Source organism: Dermacentor andersoni, chromosome 9 (genome assembly GCF_023375885.2).
Source record: "Dermacentor andersoni chromosome 9, qqDerAnde1_hic_scaffold, whole genome shotgun sequence".
NCBI classification, from domain to species: domain Eukaryota; kingdom Metazoa; phylum Arthropoda; class Arachnida; order Ixodida; family Ixodidae; genus Dermacentor; species Dermacentor andersoni.
This window is the reverse complement of record NC_092822.1, coordinates 74,843,664-74,864,570: the sequence shown is the minus strand read 5'-3', so window position 1 is coordinate 74,864,570 and position 20,907 is coordinate 74,843,664. Positions and strand designations below refer to the sequence as shown.

Below are 20,907 nucleotides of genomic sequence, written 5' to 3'. Positions count from 1 at the left end.
GCAAACCGCACTCGGTACGCTAGCACACTGAAAACGTGGAAGGACCAACGTAACACCGCTGATTAATAAGCACTCCCAGCACGTCTTAATGCGTAAGCATTCTTTGGCAAGTACCGCAACAAGATCTGTCCACCACACAAAAAGTGTAGTGCCTTTTATCTGCACAAAAATGCGTACTGTATGAAGTTACAACATTTAATCGTTGTAATAGTGTACATGTAGATAGGTAGCTTTATAAGAGGTAAGGAACAATTGAAAAAGATTGATTAAAGACAGTATACATCGGGTCCACAGAAAATGCATGGAGAAGCCTATAGCAGGGATGGGCTAACATAAATTTAGGGGTGGGCCAACCTGAAATTTGAGGGTAGGCTTATGGAAACTTTGACAACTCCAGTAGAGTTTCTGCGCACTTTTTTTTTGCAGTACGGAGCTCTGGCTCCTCGCACAGCCATAGCGTCAACAAACCTCACCTGATTCAGAGCGATTTAGGAGAGAAGTGCACTCAGGTGGGGGACACCTTAGCTTAAGTAAGTAAACGTAATTATTTCTTGAAACATTTATTCAGGTTGTTATATTTATGACGAGAATTGCTCAATTAATTATAGCTTTCATTAAAGTTATGGCAGAGGTGTGTGTATCTGTAATTAATAATTAAGATTACTTAAATATGTGTATCTAATCTCAAGTTACCGTTAATTATTCTTGATTAGGCTCCGTTGGTTTAAGCTTAGTAACTCATGATTAGTCTGATAATTTAACATACATTTTAATTAGCCTCACTATTCCTAATTACCCTCAATTAATCTATGTTACACTTAATTTTATTGTACATAATCTTATTAGTCATTATTAACCTTAATTACACTTATACCTCTCTGTACAGACTATACATAGTCATAATCATAAATCTCAGTAATACGTAGTCATAAGGCATTCTCATATACACCTCCATAGGACCTCACGTATATACCTATGCATGCAGTGCATCGTGTCACGCGCCACGGACAGACAAACGGACGGACAGATTCTGATGGAAGTAGCCCTAGAATGCTTACACTTTAATATAGGTACACCAGGAGTACCTAATAACTACCGGGCGTAGGTTTGTCGCTTCCACATTCCCAGTGTGCTTGCGTACCCAACGCGGTTTGCTAGCAGCAGACATTGCGCTTCAGGCCCCGCGCCTTGCGCAAGTCATGCGAGGGGAGCGGGGGAGAGGCATTCCAGCTAGTTCTAGCAGGCGCTTGCCTATCAGCCATGCCTGGTTATTTTGGCCGCCAATAGATGACGCCACAAGCAGACGTGTTTCTCCTTGCTGCCACTTGCTGGCACTCTAAGCAGCCTCTGCAGAGCACGGGCCATGCGCTCGCGTGTTCTCTTTCAATAAGGACCACCCTGTACATCCGTAAGCATAATGCAGAGGTTATGGATTTTGACAGTGGTTGCCTTTTCTTCGTCTTATAAATCTAGTTCTGTAAATACAACTCTGATGGTACCGCCGAAATTGATTGAATTATCCGACGGGCCGAATTAAACGAGAAAAAAAATTGTGGCAGAATTCATCACAGGATGACGGTCAATGGTGATGTGATTACCATTAAAAAATGTAGCAACACACTGCATTTCTCAAGTTCATTCATTATCTGTAGTCATTCCGAGACTTCCGTTGCCGTGGCTGTATGAGACACACTCCGGTATTGGCCTCTGTTTATAGTGAACTTGCTTGCTACAATCATCCCTGAGAATGGTGGCATGATGACTGCTGTGTGACGTCAACCCACCGGCAACGATGGAATGATAAAGAAGGAATGACATAAATGAAATGACATATGTTGTATGACGGCAACAGCATGACGACAGTGAGATGACGATTCTTAAATAATAACAATAGTATAACGACTACAGTGTGACAGTGACATGGGGACATTGGGATGGCAATGAGTGTACAAAGACGATTAAAGAATTATGGGATTTTACATGACAAAACTATGATTTGATAATGAGGCAGGCTGTAGTGGGGAACTCTGGAATAATTTGAACCTGTTTTCACATTTCGCTCCCATTACAAAGACAATGGCATGACGATGACAGTATGACCACGGATGCATTATAGCAACCCTCTGACAACAGCGCAATCGTGATGATGGCATTACAACGGTGGCACAGTTACTACTGAATGATGACATAATTACAATAGAATGAGTCAAGAAAAAGGAACAAGGTGGATGGATCGACGAAGGTGGTATGACGACAATGAGACGACATTACTGAACTGTTGACAGTGGTAAAATGACATGGAAAAGTTATGACAACTGTGTGACAATGAGTGCACGGCGTGTCGGATGCCAAAGTTAGGATGGTGACAATGAAATGACAATAATGGCATCATGAAGATGACGATGACATGACAACAGCTATAGTATGAGGACAATGGGATGACGATGAGTGCATGACAACGATAGCGTGATAACGACTACATCACGAAGCCTGTATAACAAGAACGGTGTGACGACGACGGCATGAAAAGTCGGACTATGAAGCTGGAGTGACGATGATTGCACGAACACAATGGCATGATGACGACTGTATGACAACGAATGCATGATATCGACCACCTGACAATGAAAACCACGGCGGCATAATCACGATTCCATAACGACAGCATAATTATGGCAGAATGATGAAGGATTGACACGGATGGAAAGACAAAGGCAGTATGATGACGATGACATGACGACAATCGGATAACATTACTGAAGTGATACCGACGGTGAAACGACAGAACGGCAACGATGGCATGACAAGCGTCGGATGAGAATGACAATGGCATGACGAGCGTCGGATAAGAATGATGATCCAACAACCTTGATGGCATCACTATGACGGTATGACAAGTGCATGGCGACAACACTGACAACGCTATGATGACAATCAAATAATGACCGGTGCATGAGGACAATGGCGTAATTAACGATGACCGAATCCTGTATGACTGTGAGTGCGTGACGAGAGGCGATCGACGAAGCTGGAATTATGACGATGGAACAACCATGACACCATCATGATCACATGCGCGTGTAGCCCAAGCTACTAGACAACATGGGATCACTGGATCAGCTAAGAGGGTGGGCGAGCGGGCAGGCAGGCAGCCAGGCAGAATCGCATCAGAACACCAAAATACACTGCCTATTAACGTTGCAGTATTTGCCCTGAATCAAAAACACCCGCCTTTTATGCGTTTAAAGTAGAAAACTAACGTAGCAACGACATTAAAGCTGCTAAACAAAGGAGAAATCGAACGTCCACCCGATTTTTAGCAAGACAAATGGGCAAGGGTACGTATGTGTAGCACGATGGAGGCTGGTTTACTGTGGTTTTCCCTGAGGCTGTGGGGTGCAGACTCATGCTTGCACCCCACAGGTTTCGTGCTGCACCGCACAGGTTTTTAAAATTAGCTTTGCCGCACAATCTTTAAAGGTCAGCTTCGCCGCAATGAAGCCATGTTATGCGGTAAAGCGTACGAACGCCGTGAACGCTGTTTTGGTTTAGTATCTGATTGCACCACACCGGCCATTTCCGACTTTTCTCGTGAAAAAGGCAAAAAGGCGTACCGTAACCATACATTCTGTGCTACCGTTATTGCTTGAAAATATTCCTATAGCAGGCCGGAACTAGGCGTTTTTGATGGAATATGACGTGTTTTCAATACATTTACCGGTTCCAATGCTCCGCCAATACACGCTGCCACTAAAGGGGTCGCAATTGGGCTGATGATAGGGGTCAAGCACGTGCATATTGATGGTCAAGTTCAAATTATCCGGTAAAGGCCAAATTGAGGATTAAAATAAAGAAAGTTTGGGTGCATAGAAATGCATGGGCACCAACCAGGACATTCGATCGGCGTCGAATTAGCCAGAGTCAAATTACCGGAAGTCTACTGCATTCCCTTCATGAGAAATGTGAAGGTGATCGTTGCACAATTAATTTTTCACAAACAAGAATCGCCTGATTGCCCTGTGGATTTTCTAAACACCAGTGTGTTGTATCGTCATGGCACCGCACGTGCCTATGAAGTTCGGCGCACCTGCTGTAATCACTTTCTTTCCTTATTCTCTATTTGTCCCTTCCCCTCTTTCTTGCTGTGTGCTATATATTGCACGTGATACCAGTAACAAGCGTTCTTTGCTCGGTTGGTCTGCTTGGGAGTACGTGGTCACCTCAGTGGCGATGAGGATGGGATGAGCCTGCCGCCCCACCAGCAACACCCCGGTAGCCATGGCCGGATACGCAAGCCCGCCGCAGTTCGAGGAAGCTACGGACCACTGGCTGGCATATCTAGTGCGGTTAGAAGCTTTCTTCGAAGGCAACGGCATCACGTAAGAAAAGAAGAAGCGAGCATTGCTCGTAGCAGGGCTGAGCACTCACACGGTGGCCGTCTTTAGTGGATGCTGCGCGCCAATAAAGGTGAACGAGCTGTCGTACAATGAAGCACTCGACATACTGCAGAAGCATTTTTTGCCCAGCCCAAATGAAATAGCCCAATCCTACAAATTTTTCTCACACAATCAGATGCCAGGAGAGCCAGTCAGATATTTTCTTGTAGCATTCGGCAATTGGCGCATACCTGCAACTTTGGCACTTCACTTGACAGGATGCTCCGGGACCGGATAGTTTGTGGCTTGCAAGACAACTCGGTAAGTCGTCAACTGCTTTTGAAAGCATACTTAACAAGAAGCGAAGCAGAGGAAATCACTTTAGCAGTAAAAATGGTGGAAGAAAACATGAAGACGTTGAGGACTGCGCCTGAAGGTGGAGGCATACACATGTTAAGAAACATGTATGCACGACGTGAAAGTCGGCCACCATGCTTCAGGTGTGGAAAAACGGGGCATGACTCCAGAACCTGCCGGTTCTGTTCGGTGAAGTGCTACCAGTGCCAGCAGCGCGGTCATGTTCGCAAGATGTGTCCCGGACAAGCAGACAGCAGAACGAGGGAACCGTTCACGTGGCCACACCAGCAAATTAATGCCATGCATCCGTCAGCAGGAAACTGCAGCGATCTGGAATCAGAAGCTCTGTTCCTCATTGAAACGGCAGATAATTTCGTTGGAAACATTCACACCGTAAAGGCAATAATGTGCACTCTACTTTGGAATGGAATAGCGATCAAGATGCAGCTGGACACAGGGTCCCCGGCTTCTATCATCACTTGGCCCACCTACGTACAGCATCAAGATGCCTGGCCGAAACTGCAAGAATCGCCGCTCAAGTTGTCATGCTTCCTTGGACCGCTGCCGGTGCGTTGCCAGTTACAGCTTGACGTTTCCTTGGGTTCGAAGACTACAAAAGCCACATTAGCGGTGCTGAGTTGTTCCGGGCTGAACCTTAGTGGTCGGGACGTCATGACAACACTGGACCTTCTTAGGGAGCCAGTGCTCAGTGCAACGCAGGCAGGTGAGAGTGCAGCCATTCGTGAAGTTGGCAGTGGCATTGAAGTCTTGTTAGAAGAATTTTCCGACGTGTTTCGACTCGAGTTAGGGCTCATGAAGGGACCGCCCGTCCATTTGCCATTGCGGGATGATGCTGTTCCTTGGTTCTGTCAGGCGCGGCTGGTGCCGTACGCGTTGCGCTCAAAAGTGGAGGCCGAAATTGATCGGTTAGTTGAAAATGGAATTCTTGCCCCGGTCGCACACTCGGAGTGGGCAGCACCTGTGGTGGCCATGGTAAAGCGTAACGGGAACATTCGCTTATGTGGCGATTTCAAAACTATCAACCAAGCCTGCCATACGATCCAGTATCCTCTCCCGCTCCCGCGCATAGAGGACATCATGGCGACGTTGAATGGCGATGAAGATTTTACAACTATCGATCTCCGGGACGCCTACAATCAAATTGCGTTAGACGAAGAATCGCAACTGCTCACGACGGTGAATACACAGAAAGGCCTTTTTTGCTTCACGCACCTTCTGTTTTGAGTAAGTAGCCTCTGCGCCAGCGCTATTTCAGCAACGCATGGAAACAATTTTGCAAGGACTGCCCGGAGTACAGGTCTATTTAGACGACGTAATCATTGCAGAAAAGCGGAATGATGCCACCACCTTACGCCGAGTTCTGGGAAGGTTCCGCGAGTTCGGGCTGCAGGACTCTGAGCAAGTGCAGCCATGTCTCTCAGCCGGAGGCGACAGAGCCGTCGACAAGACCGCTAGTGCGAATACGACGGATGGGACCACAACCCTGGAACTACGAAGGTCAACCCGTTCAAGACGTCCCCCTGACAGGTTCTCACCCTAAGAGAAGAGGAGACTGTTGTATCGTCATGGCACCGCACCTGCTGTAATCACTTTCTTCCCTTATTCTCTATTTGTCCCGTCCCCTCTTTCTTGCTGTGTGCTATATATTGCGCGCAATACCCGTAATAAACGTTCTTTGCTCAGTTGGTCTGCTTGGGAGTACGTGGTCACTTCACAGTGAATATTGGTCGATTTATTAGCTACTTCAAATCTAATGCCAAAATCTTAATTCCAGTTCACAACCACCTGATAATGCTGTAGCAGGTCAATTATGTGCTGATCACACATCAACGAAAATGAGGCCTTATCAGGCAATTAAAAAAGTTGTAACATTGTAGATGACAGATGAGCAGTCAGCTTGCCACTTCATTTACTAATTAAACGCAGTTTCATTTTCGCCCTTGGTGCACCGGTACCAAGAAGCACATTGAAAACGGAGTCATCTGTTGTTACTAGTCTGGTGCATTTTACAAATTTCCCAGCAGTAGCTGTTACACGTTAATTTATGAGCCATTCAGAGCGTGTGCCACAATGCTACTTTACATTGTCTCTGCTGTTGTGTTGCTTGATTGTATGAAGGTAGCATATATGTTCCTTCCAACACCTGCAACTTACAATTGCAATAACAACAATAATAAAGCCTTCTGTTGAAAGCATATTTCATTGAATCTAACATATAAATATTGGTGGAAAGCTGAGTCTAATGTTTAATATTGTAAGCAATAGTGTCATAATGGTAAAAGCAATACTGAAGGTATGCAAAAGCACAGCAGCAAATAATTGCGACTCCGAAGCAACTTCAACGAAAGCAAATACATTAAAATCTTAAAAGCCGAGTGGCTGTACCGCACTGAACAAAAAACGAGCACACCAACTGGTTGTACAAAGCCAGTTTAAAAAAAGTAACTCGTAAAATTTCACCAAAGTGCGAACTTGGTGCAGCTGTTCCTAGTTTAAGCTGTTTCCTCGACTGGCTTCAAGTTATATATGTATGGTTGCCATAGCAATGAGTCATAAATAAAGCCACAGCAAAGGCCAAAAGGGGGAGCAGCTACAGTTTTCAACAATGACGCCGAGATCCTCCTCCAATATCCCTTAATATTACAGCGAAGCTGCGTAGGGGAGTACCACAGCCGTTTTGACGCTGTAGTGAAGGCCAGCATACAGTATGAAATATTAATCAAAGAGCAGCCAGATTTTAACATTTCTGCCTTTAAACACATTAATCAATGATTATAAAATAAAAGCTGCCTTGCATACGCTTCATTACAATAGACAACTTATTGTGCATTTTTTTAAAGTTAATGCATAAATTATTTTTCTCACATCGCGTTTAACCAGCTCTACATTGGAGGTCTGCTAGAATTTTGTATGGCTGTGCTGGTGAAAGCTGATGGGGTGGTGCGGCAATGAAGTTTGCCTGAAAGATGTCACTAATACCAACCAGAAAACAGACCCCTGGCAGTTCCAAAATGTGCAAGAACACGCTTATACAGCTTTGCTGTCCTTGTATCAGATGCTCAGATTGGCATACATCTGCACATGTCTTCTTTATTACTGAAACAATCCTACGACGGCCGCAAACAGAAGTTGAAACAAGGCAAGGGGCAGGGGAAGAAAAGAGAATAAAGTGCGATAGAACAAAATGGAGTCTGCATTGCGAAGCTGCTAAGCGCAGTTTTATTACAATTATAATTTTAAAAAAGTGATGTACAAGCCATTATGTGAATCTCTTCTCATTACACAGAGCTTGTGCTGAGATAACAGCATGGTGCCAACTTCTGCACAATCTTCTCAAGTGGCTTATATTTTACACCTTCAACTTAATCTGTGGTAACAGCTTCATTTTTTATTACGGGTGCTACGCACTGCACCAAGAAGCTCCAGGGCAAGCTAAAAAGTGTGCTGGTAGCTCAGTTTGCATTCAGAAAGAAGCAGATAAAGCAGGTATTTAGCCATGAAAACTTGTAAATATGTATTGTAAGTATATGTGTGATAGTCATAGGGGCTATTTAGAATGGGAAGCTCTGCTATTATATGGTGACAATGAAGTAAAAATTATAGTTTCTGTGATTGCAGCTGCACACCTGTTCAACTCTACTGAGCGACAGTTTGACAGCACAACATAGGCATCACAGCAGCTAACGCCAATGCCTCCCAAGAATCACAATATATATTTTTTGGTCTGGACTAGGTTAGAGAAGCTGAAAACCGTAGGCAAGTAATACGTTTCTGCATCTTTAAGATTTTATGTTGAGTACTCTTCAGCAATTATTGTTTGTCCTGATGCTTTAGTAATTGGGAATTAGGTAATCCTGCTTTAGGAATTAAGCAATGGTTGAAAAGCTTGTTGATTGGCTATGGCAGCGTTGGCAACTACTGAGCCTACCTACAAAAGAATTAGTCGTTTGAAGTACAGGTACGTAATTCTGTGCCTTCAGGTGTTGTAATCTAGGCAGATGGTGACATGGGAAGCCTTTCTATTCATATAGTGAAGGAATAAGTGATCTAGTAGACATGACAACACAAGTAAGGACATTTGAAGAAGATGCCAGCATTGGTTACATATACCGAAACTGTTCAAATGGGAAGCAAATTCCACGGGCTTGATGTAAACACTGAGGGAGGAAGCACAATCTTATTCAACAATGAAACAATGTGTCGTAGCATTGAAACATAGCCACAAGGGGTGCTGCTGATCAACCACTTCCATGGTCACCTCAGGCAAACATCTGCTGTGTGGTGACCATGAAGAACAGTTTTACTGTGGTGGCATATCGCAGCTACAGAAGGGGTGAGAAAACTGCTACACAACCGAGTGACCACGTTGAAAAATCCTTCCTTGACCTTGGTGCTCCTGTGTCATTTCTTTCATTGGTAGGCTCGCTATTTGTCGGCCTGTCCCAAAACTCTTGTTTTGCTTCCTTTTAATGCACCAACAAGTAAGCTGAGATTCGGTGTTTCACACTATGTGTCACGACAGGTTTGCCTTCAAATAAAGAAATAAGATAAAGAACCACACAAAATTTGAATGCTTCCCCGCATCAAGAAAATATCTCTGTGCTTTTATTAGTCGTAAATATTCCAACAAGGTTCGATTGCAGGACTAGTGGAGTTCTTTTTACTAAAGAAAATGCCACGAGTGACTGCACTGAAGCAGTTATTGGACGAGATTCCATAAATGTCACCATTTCTTGGCATGTTTTCTAGACTTGGTGACAACCTGAGAGTTCAACACAAGCTTCACATACAAAACCGCAATGCACGTTCCTCTTGTGGCTCCACACTCTAAAACAGTTACCATGAGATACCAAAATTCAAGTTCAACTCCACTGTGACACCATGAGATTGAGCATATGTATTTGCATGCGCATTTATAGAAAGTCTCCAAGAATTGAGCAGCGGTGTTTAAATCACCGTATACTCGGGTTGTGACCAAGTATGCAAGCATTTCGTTAACACATTGCATTTTGTAATGTGTCTGTGATCATAAGTAGAACACTCAAATTTTATTTTCAGTCACACTCAGTTAACATTTTTATCAGGTGCAATGGGACAAACAGAACATAAATTTTCCACTTCAGGGTCTTCTGACCTACCTCCTATCTACATTTACAAATACTAACATCAACACAATAGTTGTAATAACTGCAATTTTCAAACTTCTCAATGGGAATAAAACATCACAATAATGTAGTTCCCATGTGCCACGTGGCATCATATACCATATCTGAGCACATTCAAACATGGGCCACGTGTGGGAAACTAAGGTCAAGCAGGAGCCAATCTAACAGAAAAATGAAAACTTCTTAGCAACACTGTGCCTGAAACAGCTGGTTATCAAAACCCCAACATGCACACTAAGAAAGTACAAACAAATTTTATAGAACACATCCTTGGGCTTTGGGATGAATGCTCAAGCATATGACCAACTATTGTGATAATCAGCTCATTTTTAATAAGGGATTTGTAATGACCCCACAACGTTAATTTGTATTTTGGATATCAGCCCGCTTTACTATTTGTGCTTTCACATGACAAAACAGCATTCCATCAAACTCTTGATTAAATTTGCATTGTAATGTTCACGAGTACTTTACTGTCACTTTTTACCCGCCCGGTGTTTTACTCGGTGTTAGGTTGCCAAGCACAAAGTCGTGGAATCGAATCCCAGCCACGGCGGCCGCATTTCGATGGAGGCAAAATGCGAAAACACCCGTGTACTTATATTTAGGAGCATGTTAAAGAAAACCAGCTGGTTAAAATTTTCCAGAGCCCCTCACTACGGCGTCCCTCATATCAGATTGTGGTTTTGGCATGTAAAACCCTATAATTTAATTAATTTTTATCGGCTTTTGACTTGTGTTGCGTGATGTGTTTGACTATATATACATATATATATATTTCTTTTTTTTTTCATTTAGTAATGGTCACATAATGAAACTTGAATCGGGGCAGGACATTTGGGCAGCCTATATCATGGCTTTCTAGAGCATGGGAGCTGTGCACTTCTGAGATATATGGCACTGCCTAGTGGAGGAACCTGGAACGGCATAGTTGCTTCTGAGCACGGGCTGCCAAGTGAACAAGATGCCTCCACTTGCTATGCGGAGCTCCCCCTTTCTGATAACTGATGTCTCAGTTTCCCTTAATTAACTCTGCCCAATGACAGAATGCATGAGCTCATGTTTTTTTATCACATGAGAAGGCACCTGTGCTGTTTCATCAGTACATGTGCTGATAAACAGCTGTTCTTGCCACTGTGGCCTTGCAGCCTGGTGGCTACCGTGGCTCCCCATTCTTTAGGCAATCTCACCAGAAAGGGGGTGCTGCACCACATGCATGACTATGACCACAAGTGCCGATGCCTTGTCCACCTTTTAACACATACACAGAAGCAACTGCGTCATTCCAGCTTCCTCCAGTAGGTGGCACAAAACAGTCTTGGGAAACATACCACTCCTGCACTTCAGACGGCACTGGGGGTGCTGTACAGGATACCCTCTCTGTCACAAATGAAATGTGGACTACTTGCAAGGTGCTGCTTATCAGCAACCTCCTGTGAAATAAACTACTCCTGCTAGCTCTCCAGTATTATTACAAAGATTTTCATCAGTAGTGAAAGATCACTAGAGGATTGCTGTTACTTGCACACGTAAACAAGCTCTGTTGTTTATTACACTTGCAGACACTTTTTTTATCTGGCTATGAAGGCAATAGTTATGGAACCAAAAGCATGTGAGTAACATTGCTGTTGAAAAGAGTCCAATGATTTCATTTACACTTGCTGACTTGAGAGACAGAATACATGTTAGCATTTACTAAGGCATGTAGTTTGAAAACACGTAATATTTGGGAGTAATCATGAATTTATTCCATAGTTTTCATTTATGAGTGTTAGAATATGCAGTTTTGGAACACGTTTTAGACATCTCTGAAAGCAAAATCCCATTAGTATCATTATCTGGTGACTTTCCTGTGCTGGACTCCTGCTCGGCTCTCTTCGGTGACTTTTGACAAACTGCAGCAACAAATTGCCATAGAAAAAACTAAGAAAATTATGTGCAGTGTTTATCAATTATTTGGCAACATCAAAAACATTCCAAAATGCAAAGCTGCTTACGTACCTCTATGTATGAGAGAGCAGATTTTTTTTAGGTATCAGTAAACCACTAAAAATGTTATAAGGTGCTTTATTATCATGAATGCAAAACCTGACACCGTATCGCTTTGCAAGTACAAGAAATCTCAGGTGACACAGCGCTCAATGTACATTTGCAAATAGATGCCTTAAAAAAGCAAATACTACACAGTCTAAGCAGCCTGATGGGCCAAATGAATGTGACTGCAAACTCTGGCATGATACATCAGGTGAATGAAGTAACGATATGATGTCATGCTATGCTACCTGCACAGCAATTTCAAAATGCCTTCTTTTTTTTTAATTTCCAGTGAGCACACTTAAATTTCTATACCTACCCACTTTGGTCAGACTAGGTCTACTGGCAGTAACCTTTTCCACAGCATCAGTAGTTTAAGGGTTTAAAACCACCACTCAATTTATTGAAGTGAGGCTGCTTCTGTAAAAGTACACAAGTTACTTGACATCAGAGAAACCAAAAGCAGCACCAAAATGTCAAACTACTTGGAGCAGCAATATATGTGCATAATGTAAACACCTAAAGCTTTGCCTTCATGATCAGAAAAGTTGTCTGCAAATGTAGCGTGTTAAGACTTCAGCATGTAACAATATGTTAGCACAAGTGAAATTATTTCCCACGTTCTTGATATGCTGCAACAGTACTGTTCACACAAGCTTGGATGTTCTATTGCGCAACCAATAGTAAACTAACAACCAAGCCATTCTTTCTCTGCAATCCGTTCCACTTTCACATTATACCTAAATTTGTTAACCAGTAGATGACAATACTGCAAGTTGGGCCAGTTGGTTGGGATTCATCATCATCATCAGCATACGCCCACTGCAGGGCAAAGGCCTCTCCCATACTTCTCTAACAACCCTGGTGGGATTCATAGTAAGGCTCATTACAGCACAACACAAGATGAGGACAAAAGAAGGTATAAAACGACGACACGGCGCTGTGTCGTCGTTTTATACCTTCTTTTGTCCTTGTCTTGTGTTGCGCTGTAACGAACCTTAAGATGGCAATACTCTGCAGGGAATGCATAAGGCACCAGCATGGAACAACACACTTTGTGAAGAGTTTCAGTCTTCTACCAATATTGTTGACACTGCTAATTCTCAGGAACAACTAGTGCTGTCTGTGTCCCTTGAACAAGCATCTTCTGGGTGGTTTTGTCCAGAATGTCCATTTCAGCAAAGGCCACTGTACGTCCAGCGCGGACGATCCGTGCCTCCATCAGGATGGTGTCTCCTAGTTTGGCAGGGCGGAGAAACCTGAAACACAACAAGAGAGAGAAAAATTTGGCAGAAATAAAAAAAAATTCAGGTAAACCCTCATGCATTCGTCCAAATAAAACTGTACAAATGGTGCAGTGTGATCTATTCTCACTCTTGACATTACCCAATAATACAAATTAGGTTAAATTCTGAGATTTTATGTGCCGAAACCGTGAATTGTGCAGTGGAGAGCACGGGATTCGTTTTGGCCAGCTGGGTCTCTTTAATGTGCACCCAATGCATGGTACACAAGCATTTTTTGTATTTCGTCCTCGTGGGAATCTGGCCACTGCTGCTGGAACGATTAACCTACGACCTCGTGCTCGTAGCACTGCAATGCCATAGCCACTGAGCTACTATGGTGGGTCTATTACACCATAGATTGTTTGTGCTTGTAAATGCACGGTGCTGTATATAAGAAACAGTACACTGTGTTTTTATTTTGTTGATTCCTAAGCAAATAACAATAATACTGCAAGACCGATGCTTCCTCTGAAGCATTGCATGCTAAGTATGAAACAGAATACAGTCATTCGTGAGGCACGTGCAATGTGGCTTGTCTAATGACCTTGATGCACGTGCGTTAAACTGCGGAAGATGGCACTACTGTTCTGTCCATTTAGCGAGACTGTTGCAGCGTAGTGGTTATAATGTATGGCTCACAACTGGGTCATAAGTTCAGACTCCATCCAGAGACAAAGACTTGTTTTCAGCACTTTGGCATGTTGTGATGACTGACTGAAAGAAGCGCCACTGTTTGTCTATTCTTGCTTAATCCTTGTGAAGTTGTGCTGTTTTTCTGCCACACACTTGGACCAAGGTACCCCGATGTCACCTCTCATGATCAAAGGAAGGCAGTATGCAGAGACCAGTTTGTAATCCACAGAACGGCTATGACCATTCAAATGAAGGCACACCACCATATAATGCTCTCAGCACAAGGTGTTCATGCCTACTGTTGCAGATGCAGTTTCCTTTTTGCCCAGAATAAATAGTAGAGCACGTCAATGTTCTCAGTAGCAGGGAAGGCTATGACAGCTGATCTGGGAAAATTAAATACTTGGGCTCGCATACTTCTTGGTTATATGGAAGAGGAACACTGTGATGACTCGATGGATGTAGAGTTCTTTGGTGAACACAAGTTTGCGAGTTTGATTCCTGTCTGAGACAGGTCACCTTCTGATGACGGCTGAATGCAAGGGTATTGTGTAGTATGTGCCAAAATTTAAGTACACATTAAATGGGCAATAAAGGGGAACAGCAAGTCGAGCCATGTTTGTAAACCGTGCTTCTGGAATAGCGAAATGGCGCTTCTTACTGTGAGAAGGAGCTAGGTAAGCCAGAAGAGAAACAGATGCGAGAAACGGGCGACTTTCCACACCAGTCTGCCGTGGCATCATGCATTCTAGCATCCTATGGTATGGTTGGGCCTGGGTCGGTCGGCTGTCAGTCAGTCGGTTGCTGGGCGGGTCCTCGCCAAGTATATTCAACCTCACTTTAAAAGTGCTTTTGGTGCCGGGAATCGATCTTCAGCCCACCGGCGCAGCAGCCTGATGCTCTAACCATTAAACCACAAAAGCACGTATACTTCTCTCATGCCAACACCAACTAGCCCTCTCAGATGGTTGCCACGTGATGATCATCATGAAGAGTTTCCTACTACTGGCCTATACCCACCACAATGGGGGGATTGGCAAAGAGGCTGTACATATGGTGCAAGCAACTAGCCCTTTGAGATGATGGCCATGTGTTGATGAGGATAATGGTTTCCATACCACGGTGTATACCCACAATAGGATATCAGCGAAGAAGTGCGCAATGCATATTGTACCTCCGAGTGGCTCTTTCAGGTGATTGCAGTATGTTGATGACCACGATATCCTACTATGGCACAGAACCACAACAAGAGGTACAAGGGATCGACCAAGAAGCATGACCGCGTGTTGATAATGATTTCCATACAATCGCCCATAACAAAAAAGTGGGCAGTACATATTATGACAACGCCATCTATCTCTTTGAGATCATCACCGCATGTTGCTGATTATGACTTCCATACTATGGCATGTATCCTCAAGGAAGGATTGGAAAAAGAGTGTGTCCATGTGATGATGATCATCACGATTTCCTACTATGGAAAAGACCCACAATGGGCAATCAGCTAAGACGGGGACTGTATATTTAAAATTTATAGGAACAAATATTGAAATATAAGTCAATATAAGATGTCACATTTTGTAGCATGGGTGAGTGAAAGCATATGCGTGCACCAGTTTCCTTTATGCCAAAGACGAAGGAATAAAATGGCCACATTTCTAGCATTTTTTTAAACTGCCCGATGAAAGCTTCGCTTCGCACAGATTCCAACAAATGCGTTGGATATGCATAATTTTTTTCATCCTTCATCTCGTCGTTTATTGCGTCCTCCTCCGCACATTGACCTCGTTGCTCTCCTCTCCACTGGCGCTCTTTTGAGTTGTGGCATCCCATTCTGGAACACGCGTGCTGTCTCGCTTGTGTGCTGGATTTTCTAGCAGCCACATTATAACTGGTTTTGGGTCTCGTAAAGCTTAGCTACCAGCAGTATCAGCATATATCCAAGTTGACTAGGAGGGTAAATGGAAGTCATAAACCACTGAGCTACATCCGGCCCTGCACTATTAGTGGTTATATTATAAGTGGCCCGAACTGTACTATGCTGTACAAGTAGGATGTGAAGCTATAGTCTGAGGTAGCTATAGTCTCCCCAGACAGACAGACACACAGACGGACGGACGGACGGACGGACGGACGGGCTGGGCTGGGCAGGGCAGGGCAGGGCAGGCAGGCAGGCAGGCAGGATTCAAGTGTTTGTGGTCACAGCAATGTGTGTGTCAGTGTAATTTACAGAGCCTGCAGCATACAGGAGACTCACCTTGCTTTCAGCTCAGTGGTGGAGAACAGCACATTCTCCTCATAGGCAGTTTTTAAAAGTGCACATGTATACACATCGATCAGGGTAGTGGCCATGCCACCGTGCAGGGTGCTGTTCATGTTGCAGTGTGGCTTTTCCAGCTGCAGCTCGAGGTGAGCCACTTGGCGCTCACAGGAGATCAGCTTTACCTGTGACATGTGAACAGAGCAAAGGCCAATGAGCAGCAGCCGGTGCTTTTATTTGTTCAAGCTTAACTGTCCACTAAATGGAAAACACTGAATCACTTTATACTGATGAGGTATTGATTGGGAACTCCATTTTTCTTTAATTTTGTGGTAAGAGGTTGACTGCTATCAGAAAAAAAAAATAATGCTTCCAACTTATGAATTTCATGTCAAAACCTGGTGCTGGAATGTTTGTGTGGGGTGACAGGTGTATCTAGAGCTGTTTTGGTGCAGTAAAAACTGATGAAGCTTGCTAAACTCTTTCCTTGGTTTCTTTAAAATACAACTTAGTCCATATTTACCAATAAAAGATTAGATAAACCTGAGCAGATGCCTGTGAAACTCATGATGTTATGGCACAGTGGTGCAGGAACTTCAAGGTGACATAACTACACATCTTTCGTTATTGCATCTTTTCTAGCTTATGCCTTCTGTGGTGGTAAGAGCGAATATTTTCTTAGTATCGCAGAAGGGTACTTATACAGCACAAATCTATTGTCTTGTTAGTGTTCCATTTACTCGAGATTTAGTGATTACAGTTACTTTCTTCTTGCTCAAGTTTCACAACAAGATTGCATTTTTGGACTGTGCCAAAATTGCATGAGATATTGTTACACGTTTTGTAGCTTTCAGGCAGTAGCAAATGCTCTCATGACTTCTGGAGGGTGACAGCTCCTACGTGCAGCTCTGGCGTCTGCGATGTTATTGTCACCTTCAACTTATGGCACGTACCCATGCACGTACCCATGTGAGGGGGGGAATGGGGGAGAATTGGCAGTGGTTCGCTGTGCGAGTTGCTAGGATTTGTACATTTCGTTTCCTGCTGTGATGACACATAACCACTGCGGGGGATCACTATATCTACATAACTTTTTCTTTGTCGCGGTCCATCTCTAGCACTCACGTAGACCATCGTGTGATGAACCCCAGGAAGATAGGGGCAATTCGTAAGCTTTTAACTGAGCCGTGTAGTGGCCTCACAAGTCGCCAACAACGTCGCGCGCTTGGTCCGCGAAGATACACAGTGCCGCGATTGTGTAGCGGTGCCTTTTCCTATCTCGTTCGTCAGGGCGACGCACCGCCCGCGTTTGGGTCAGACAGCCGTCAACGGTGGATGATCAGAGCGGCATAGAATGGAGAGGAAGGAATCTCCACGTGACGTGTGAAGTGTTCGCATGTTCGTCCATTTGCTAACTTTTAACGACTCAACGTCAAATTATCATAATAGTTCGGCAAATAGCTTAGTTGGGTCGGTTAGCGCGGCTTCGTAAGAGGTAACATAGCAGCGGACGGATACGAGCAGACTTTATCCGTATCCTATGCAGATATAAGGGCTGGGCACGCGTGTCTGCTTTTATCCGTCCCGTCTACAGCACCAACTTTTCCGATCAATCATAACGTGTCTCGGTATACAAATAACACAGCACCCACCTTGTGTATAAATGACTGACAGTAAGGCAAGTCTTTGAAGCTTGCGATCGCGTTAATTGCACGCTGCATGTTCTTCACATAAGTCTGTTGTGAAACGTAAGTAAACCAATCTTCGACAAAAAGCACTAAGCATCGGTTTGCCTGTTGAAGGCTGTCACAGGCTGTTGTCACACCAAAAAGAGACCACCACGCGTTTCACGTCACGTTGCGTTGCCGGCCTGGAGCTGCTCCAATCATCGCTCCATAGATCCTGAGCTTCCGGCCAGCTTCCGATAAGGCTTCCCGCTCTCTCTGTCTATCGAGGTTTCCGTAAATAAACGCAAATCTCGAAGGCTGGGCTATAGTTTGGTTCACCGGAATTCATTGCTGGGAAAGCCATGTACTAATTCTATAGGGAAAGCAATGCGCTCACATTATATATAGGGCACACATTCCATTAACAGGTGTTCAAAAAAAATCCCAGCCATATTGTCTCGTTTATGCACGCAGTGCGTAAGAGCATAACCTTCGAGCTCGGTTTTTGTACATTTGAGGGAGCTGTCGCTTTGCGCGTATTTAAACTTGTGCAAATCTATGACGTGTTCTCGGCTCCAAAAAAGTGCCTCCGTCGCATTCAACCAGTTAAATCGTTTCCTTTAAAATCCGCGCTTTAAATCTAAAGGGCGCCATTCTGGGTTTAAACACCACTAACCAACCCATAGGGGGCTAAGGCCAGAAGCATGGCCTTCGAGATTATGAAGCACAACACTGTTGCAAAAGAGAAAATGAAAAGATGATATTTTCTTGAACCCTTTTTAGACAGCATGATCCAGTACCTCGAAAGAGGAAAGTGTGCCGTGGTCTCCATGGCTGTCGTGTACCGCAGTCTCAGAGGCCACGCAGATGCGCATGGAACGGTGCACAGCTGGACAGCGCTTCACACCGCACATACATACATACATACATACATACATACATACATACCACGGCCGCTCGATCCAAAAGCACAAGGTTCGCATCGAGCGGCCGTGTACATACATACATACATACATACATACATACATACATACATATGTATGCTATAATGGCAAAAAAAATATGGGGTTTTAGGTGCCAAAAGCACGTCCTGATTATGATGCACGACCTAGTGGGAGGCTCCGGAATAATTTGGACCACCTGGGGTTGTTTAACCTAAACCGAAGTACTCGGGTGTTTTCGTCCCCTTCGACATGCAGCCGCCGAGGCCAGGATTTGATTCCGCGATCGTGGGCTCAGCGGCCCAACACCATAGCCACTCAACCACGGCGGAGCGAATATACAGCTTCGCTACGGTGTTCAAGCTTCGCTGTGTTGCTTCGTCGGCGCGTTGTCAAGAGATGGTGCTAGTTATGCAGCTTCGCTTCTCAAGCTCCGAGTGTTTGGACACAGATGCCACGAAGCACTGGATCGCTGTAAAATGTGACCCGATGAAAGTTCTGTCTCTCAGAGACTCAATGAGGACACCGGTCTCGTTAAAGCCTGTCACGGCCAATCTTTGTGGGACCGGGAGCGGGATTTTTTGCTCACGTATTTCAAGACAGGACGCAGAAAGCAACGAACTGGAGGTAAGAAAATTTTTTTTAACGAGTAACAGTTTTTTGTGCAAGTCGGTAGAACATAAAATTGCTGCACTGTAAGTTATACTGCTGTTTCATCTGGTTATTGTTCTAATTTAATTAGTGTTAGGTGCAAACGGTGCGCTTATTCAAGCCAGGAATCGTATCGATTGCGGTGGACACAAAATTACTGCATAGGTAACCGTGCAGTTTGGTCAATAACAACGCTTCAACAAAACGCTTAACCTGACAACCATGTGCCTAATCACATTCGTCTTCATTAATTCAGATGTCAGCGGAAGATCCCGGGCCCTTAACACAGAAGAAACAAAAACGGGAGTCCGGCCAGACAGTATATACACTCTTAGAAAAATTTACACCCTTTGGGGCGTATCTTGTCCCACAACAATAATCGTCATCTGTCTTGCCCGCGTTTCCTTTCTTTAACGCAGCGAGCCCAGTACTTCCCAGTCACGAACGGCACGCGCGTTATCAGTGTGACGCAGCATTCTCGACAGGAAAGTAGCGAGCGCCGAGTTTTCAAGAAAGGAAACGCAAGCTAGGCAGATGACGATTATCGTTGTGGGACAAATATACACCCCAAAGGGTGCAACCGTTTTAAGAGTGTAGGACAGGGAGTACACTCTAAGAAAAGTTTACACCCGTTGAGTGGTATCTTGTCACACAACGATAAACGTCATCTGTCTTGTCCGCATTTCATTTCTTTAACGCTGCGAGCCCGGTACTTCCCAGTAATGAACGGCATGCGCGTTATCAGCATGACATAGCATTGCCGACAGGAAAGTAGCCGGCGCGGCGTTTTCAAGAAAGGAAACCCAAGCAAGGCAGATGAAGATTATCATTGTGTGGCAGATATACACCCCAAAGGGGGGTGTAAACTTTTTTAGGGTGCGTGTACAAAAGCAAAGCTTTCAGGAGGCCTGGCTCGAGCAGGATGAGCTCAAAGGGTGGCTATCCCCCGACCACATTCTCAAGAAAGCTTACACCCTTTGGGTTGTATTTTGTGCCACAACGATAACCGTCATCTGTCTCGCCCGCATTTCCTTTCTCTAACGCTGCGAGCCCGGTACTTCCTAGTCACCACGGAGGAAGGAAACTAAGGAGAGGCCCTACCCCACGGAGGAAGGAAACTAAGGAGAGGCCCTACCCCCTCCGCGCGCTAGGAGAGAAATGTGGCGGAAATGACGTAGTAGGTTCTCATTTTTTTGCTGCTTTTTTATTTTTTCTGTTGTATGGCCACGCCTTTTGGGCCACAATGGCGGCGTTGTTATGGTTTTGAGCGCTCACACGTGTTGCTCTGGTAGGTTTCGGGCCGTGGCAAATGCGCTGAGTGGGCGGGTTTGCGTTAGTCACCGTGTCTTGTTGCGCTGTGTTACCTGCACCGTACTCTGCCAGATGTTGCGCGAGCGCGCGCGCTCCGCGCGCGACACCACGCGCAGCGCGGCGTGGTTTCGCGAAAGATGTAAACAAGCGAGGGGGGTGGCCCAAAAGGCGGAGCATCGCCATGAGCAACGCCAAATTCCGGCTT

The 20,907-nt window shown here is 44.6% G+C and overlaps 1 protein-coding gene across 1 annotated transcript; it reads right to left on the bottom strand.

The window, feature by feature from the left end:
• Positions 1–9,319: 9,319 nt before the first annotated feature.
• Positions 9,320–18,041, bottom strand: LOC126528277 (acyl-coenzyme A thioesterase 13-like). Its single transcript, XM_050176171.3, has 3 exons — positions 17,785–18,041; positions 16,130–16,317; positions 9,320–13,212 (listed from the first exon to the last, which is right to left on the bottom strand). Exons 1-3 carry the CDS (start codon positions 17,851–17,853, stop codon positions 13,050–13,052), a joined length of 420 nt encoding a protein of 139 aa, XP_050032128.1. The 5' UTR covers positions 17,854–18,041; the 3' UTR covers positions 9,320–13,049.
• Positions 18,042–20,907: the final 2,866 nt, after the last annotated feature.

Excerpts from the sequence above, each read along its gene's own strand:
- LOC126528277 (XM_050176171.3), bottom strand. The coding sequence starts at position 17,853 with ATGCAGCGTGCAATTAACGCGATCGCAAGCTTCAAAGACTTGCCTTAC. Across the intron at positions 16,318-17,784 it reads GTCAGTCATTTATACACAAG|GTAAAGCTGATCTCCTGTGA; the intron begins GTGGGTGCTGTG and ends CACATGTCACAG. Across the intron at positions 13,213-16,129 it reads ACCACTGAGCTGAAAGCAAG|GTTTCTCCGCCCTGCCAAAC; the intron begins GTGAGTCTCCTG and ends GTTGTGTTTCAG.